At 31.0% G+C, this 6,000-nt stretch overlaps 1 protein-coding gene across 3 annotated transcripts in view; it reads left to right on the top strand.

The window, feature by feature from the left end:
- The window catches only part of LOC108688162 (repressed by EFG1 protein 1-like), a 39,684-nt gene that overhangs the window by 9,712 nt on the left and 23,972 nt on the right, over window positions 1–6,000 (top strand). For 2 of the 3 annotated variants that reach the window (XM_018194307.1, XM_018194306.1), the window contains exon 1: window positions 4,441–4,849. The exons of the other annotated variant lie outside the window; for it this stretch is intronic. In XM_018194307.1, coding sequence (XP_018049796.1) covers window positions 4,758–4,849 — 92 coding nt within the window. In that variant the 5' untranslated portion in view covers window positions 4,441–4,757. Of the gene's footprint in view, window positions 1–4,440; window positions 4,850–6,000 lie in introns of those variants that run through there. 3 annotated transcript variants of the gene reach the window in all.

Raw genomic sequence — 6,000 nt, 5'->3', positions numbered from 1 at the left:
TATATATATATATATAAAGATATTATACAATAATTCTTGCAAAAAGACATATTATTTTTAGAGAGAGGAAAATGTTAACAATTTTTTAAATAATGGCTTTAGAATTCATGAAGCAAAAGTATTTATAATTAACATTAAAATAAATTACTTGAGTTAATAAAAATTTTTTAATATTCAAACAATATGTTCTTCAAAAAAAAAAAAAATAAATAAAACTAAAACGTATACAATGAATGAATTTTTATATGAAAAAAAAATTCGAACAGGAATATATTTCGCTCATAATTGTCATAGAAACCGACCGATCAATAAACGTATAACAAAGAATGACGGTGGGCACTGTTTATAGAAATCATAATTCTATATAGTAAATTTTCTATAAAATTTTCTATAAATTTTCTTCATAAAAAATGCGAAAGAATGTGTGAGAATATAATATGATTTATTAAGATTGATCTAAGTTTATTCACGTGTAGCACGCGAGAAGAAGTAATTCTAACAATAAATGAAGAATATAGGTATGTTAAAATTCAATTAGCTTTACAAGAAATGGCTAAAGGGAATACTGCCGCTATAATTCAAGGAAATACTCTTAGCAATCTGTGACAACATTCCGCACAGTTTCAGCTCGAGTGTGCCGTTTTCAGTTTAGTATCATTACGCGTAATTTATAATGATCACAAGGTAGGCACTTCACTTGCTTCGCAACCAATACAGGAAACTTATCGTCATTGCATATGAAGAAAACTGACGTCCAAATATTCCAAACTCTCATAAATTTAATTCATAACATATGTATATAGAACTGCATATCATCAGTCTCAAGTTTGTTTACTATGAAAGTTTAACCCTCTCTATTTTTTGATAAGATAAGGATAATTTTATTTGACTCTATCGTACAATAATGCTAAATTAAAAAATTAATTTATTCAATTATTTTATTAGTTTTCAATGTTATTTATTTAAATCATTTAATTATTCTTTAATTAAATGATTAAATAAATAATTAAAGAATAATTAAGTAAAGAAAAGATAATTTTTTTATCTAAATGAAGCTACATATATTTTAATTGCACACGACACCATTATTTTATAAAATCTCAATTTTACCAATACATGATTTATTTTTACAAAATTATAAATCAGAAATTGTAACTTCTTAGCATTTAAATATGGATGGATAAAATATTGACATAAATTAAATAAAATTATATAAAATTACATAAAAATCTTATTTTGTAAAGTTTCACTTATATAACTCTCTTCCTCATTTCTAGTTTTTAATTATTTATAAAAATATTTATACAAATATTTTCAATTAAATAGTAAACCCATTGTGTAAGTATTATCTTTCGAAGCAATTTATACGTACCGTTAACCAACCTTTCTCGACAACTTGCACATGTTGTGAGTTCTCTATGCGACGTGCCCTGTTCCCTTGAGCTGGAATAACTTGACGCCACAAGCCGCTAGTTAGAGGGAGAGATCTCTTCGGGGTCTTAGAAATTCATTCGTGAAACATTCCACATAATTTCGTGTCGGCAACGCTGTTTTCGGCGCATACCGTCGCGTCGTCCATTGCACGCGATTTAGAATACTCGGCCCGCAAAATCGTCGCCTATATATTGTCAGGATTATTTGCGACAGGTCCTGCCGCACGAGCAAACATGTATCATGCTTTTCCGTAGACTTCAAGCTCGCATATATTGCAACAACTCGACATGGAAATTTATGTGAGTTATAATTCATGTATATTGAATCGTGCTTCTCCGTTCAGCGGATTTTTCATTCTTATTTATTATAATATCTGAGATATAAGAATTTGAATATATAAAAGAAAAATTTAAATGTCTATATTTATTAGTATTAAGAATTAACAGAGGAATAATTATTATATAATCTTCTTTTTGTTTTTTTTTCTTTGTTATTGTTATAAAAAGATACAAAAGAAATCGATTAAGAATCAAATGTTATTTTAAATAAAAATCGATTATAATTGTTTTTGTTGTTTAAAGTATTTACTTTAGAAAAAAGGGGGGAGCAATGTAAATATTAATGTTTGCGCAAAAGTAAGAATTCCTGTGAGTGAAAATTAATAAATACATTACAGAAATTGCAATTAATTTTTGTAATGATTTCATGTTTTAAATGCAATGTGACGGATTTCAGATTTCTGATGATCATGATGCAATTATAACGTGACATTCATTTAGTGTGATCTCTCTCCTTACCTAATAGTAATAAGCGTTTATGTATCGCCACGGATCGTAATTAAATATTGCCATACTAATGTCCACAAATCTTAATACGAGGAGGATGCAGACATTAATTGTTATTGCGTGCATTATAATTGTTTCTCATTGGAACGATTCGGACTATTCCTCTGTTCGTAATTAATAGTCGTAAAACGAGCTGTATACAACTCGTAGTCTCGTGAGAGTGGATTAAAACGGAAATCGATTGAGATAGATAAAATATCTGCCCGACGAGGTCCGGGCAATGATCCGTTGCGTGCGACTCTTAATTGGTCAGCCCTCAATGAGCTTGATGTTACGGATCCGGCGATAAGACTGCATGTGCAGACTGGAGGAATGTACGATGAAAGGATGACATTGCAAATTATGTAAGATAATAAGAATGGTCTGTTAAAATTGTCAGAGCTTTGTTTAAATTTAATTCGTCTATTTTATTTTTGAAAAAAGATATTGATGAAATATTATTAGATTTAGTTATTATTAGTATTTTAAAAACATTTCAAAATGCATATTAAAAATTCAGATTTAATTCGTTAATTTTGTCGGAAAAAATAAAGATAAAATTATTGCAATAATTCTAAACACACCGCAGAAATAGTGTTTTTGAAATTTATTATTTTGTTATAATATTTAATACAGATAAAATTTAATGCGAATATTTCAAAAGTTTATAGATGTGTTTATTAATAAAGAATACTAAATTGTAATAATTTTTTATAAATATCATTTTGTATCATTAAGGAGTCTTTAGGAATTAATTTATATTTTATCATTTTATTCTTTCAAAATTATTTTTTTAATAAATTTATTAAAGTATTGTGCATTTATAAGTATTTACTAATTATACAAATTATACAAATATTTCTGTGTGTGTGTGTGTGTGTGTGTGTGTGTGTGTATGTCTTATCTCCTATATTTTTCTATTAAAGAAAGAAAATTTAATTATCATTTATATTTTAAAAATTAACACGGAAAAAGATCTTGAAGGAAAAATGTTAAATGAAAAATAACATTATTTACTAGCATCTAATTCAGCCCCACCTGTGCTTGAGCGTGCGCGCGCGCAAGTACTTATGAAACCTGCGCGGCACGCGGCTCGGCGACCAGTCCGATTCCTCGTCGCAGTGCGATACGGTCGATAGAAGCAAGCCACGTAGTGTAGCCACGGTGGTTGCATTGAATTGCAGTAACGAATGCGACGCTACCGCATGGCATATGAGAGTCACCCCTTGGCACTACGAATTTCTCCCCTCGACATCGGAATGAGCCTGTTCATACTTCATTCTGTCCATGGATGCTGAAGAAGTTATAATCACGTAAATGAAACGTAACAATTAATTTCGGAATGTTTATCGTGGAGTGTTTAATATTAAAACCTTACTGTATGGTGCAAAGAATAATTTTTATACTATGAAAAAGTTACGTGTTTACAGTATATGTGATTTATACACAATTATATTAACTGTTTTACACGAGGACGTGTATTGTAATTGTTGATTGAAAGTTTTTGCGGAAATCTTTAATAATTTTACTTTTGCAATTCCATTAAATCTTGTTTATTGTCAACGATATAATAGCCTCGAAGATATAATAACCGAAGATTTTACGCATTTATATGAGGATCTAAAGCTCATTGCGAACTTGGAAAACAAAGGTGTTTTCAGGGTATAAAGAATTTTTAACAAGACCGCGACAATTGTTGAAGAGATCGGAACCGACCGATTCATCACAGTCACGTGAATCCTTTTATCTGCAAGTTAAACAATTGAGATATACAGTATAGTAAAGATTTTGTATAGATCAGTCGCTTCAGAATTTTTTTTGGAATCACGAAGTGGAACCGTAACAACCGCGATACAAACCTAAAGCAAAAAGAAGATGAAAGAGCCATTGAAAAACTATGAGAAAGAAGTACAAATAAACACGCTTGAATGAACATCAGCCAACTATAACGTCTCATACAAATAGAAGCACCACAATTACCGTGACATTGATTACTACTGTGAAAACTGTTTACGTATATCAAGCCGGCATTGGTAGGACACTTTATGAATTCACCTTACGATTCTTCGTGACACGAAAAATTACTGATTTTAGGAAGAGACTCGTTCCTCTCTTATTTTTAGTTCCGGATCATTCAATGATAAATTGTGATTTGCATCAAAAGATTCACACGCCGTATGTATTTGCTGAGATCAGGATAATGCCGTCGATGTCAACATTTCTAAATTTCTTTTCCATAAGATATCTTAAAGATAACTTCGAGTCAACTTGAAGAGATTACGTGCATGGGCTACAAAGTGCAATTTAAAGGGTGCAAGCTCGAAGACGTGACTGTAGAGATATTTGCGAAGTATCGATCGACCTGCATCTTGAAGAGGATGCTTCCTTCGGTCTTGTAGCGAAATTCTTGTTGTAATCACGTGAGAAGCAACGATAGACGCAGCGAGGAGAAAAACGAGGAGAGAGACATTTTCCAACGAGCGACATCACGTCGCCGTCATGGAAAATCGATTCGCCGCCACCGACCATCCCGCCACAACCACCCGCCGCAGTGCAATGACCTCCAAACCGGGAAGATCCTATAGCGTGAGGTAAGCAGCTTCGTAGTAATCGAAAGGGTCGTGACAGAAGAGAGGGCGGGAAAGCGATGAGTTTACTGAAGAAAGAGCTTGGCCCTCTTGTAGAAAATAGCCACAGCTTCACGTGGCATCCCCGACGTCTACATTCGCGATGTTTTCCTTTATTTTACTTCCGGCCTCAGCTTTCTGAGAGACGTTTTTAAACTTACGGCCTCATCATTTCTTTTTTTTCTTTTTTTGATAAAAAAGAAGAAGCTTCTCTTATGAAGCTGATATTTTACACATGATCTCATTAGAATAAATGAGAAGATGTAGTGTGTTGTATCAATATTTTGTTTTATCATGACACTAATTATTCATGTATATAATATAATTGATCTATTGTATTAATCACTGTGAATATTTTGCAATAATAAATTAGTGTGTTTTTAAAATTAGATTTTTTAAGGAATTTTTGAAAAAAATCGCATTTGATATTTGAAACTTGTTCAAGAAAATTTTCACTTTTTATATATCTATGAAAAATGCATTTCTTTTTAATTTCTTTATGATAGAAAAATTTGAAACGAATTATACATGTGTATATACCGTGTTTTAATTGTTTGAAAAGATAATGATTGTAAGTTAAAGTTTTTCATTAATGTTTACATATTATTTAATTTACCTATTTAACACATTAAAGAAAAAAATAATTGTAACTAAAAATAAAAATAACTTTTATTCACACTAATTTCATACAGAGAAATAAAAGAATTGCCAATTAAAGACAGGAATTTCTGCTGCAATTTTTGCAGACCTTTTTGCTCACATTTTTGCAGACCTATTTGTTCACATTTTTTTTGATATCGAGATTTAAGTTGGAGTTCTAAAGCTGAAGCAAGGTCATCTTTGCGCAGTACGATGCAAGCATGATACAACAAAAGTGTATCTTTTAAATGTAGCATCCGTAATTTACATGTGTGTGTAAGCACGCTTGTCACCAAACATTGATTCTACATTTAGAGTGCATATAAAGAGAGTGTTCTTACTGTACGTTTAATGCTAAACACAGCTGTCTGATTTTAAATCGTTGTATACGATACATCCGAAATAACGAATATATCTAAATATATTTTGAATACTCACAATATCAGATAAAATTCAAAATTGTGCGATTTAATGTT

Source organism: Atta colombica, unplaced genomic scaffold (genome assembly GCF_001594045.1).
Source record: "Atta colombica isolate Treedump-2 unplaced genomic scaffold, Acol1.0 scaffold226, whole genome shotgun sequence".
In the NCBI taxonomy this organism is placed as follows: domain Eukaryota; kingdom Metazoa; phylum Arthropoda; class Insecta; order Hymenoptera; family Formicidae; genus Atta; species Atta colombica.
This window is presented reverse-complemented; position numbering and strand designations above follow the sequence as displayed.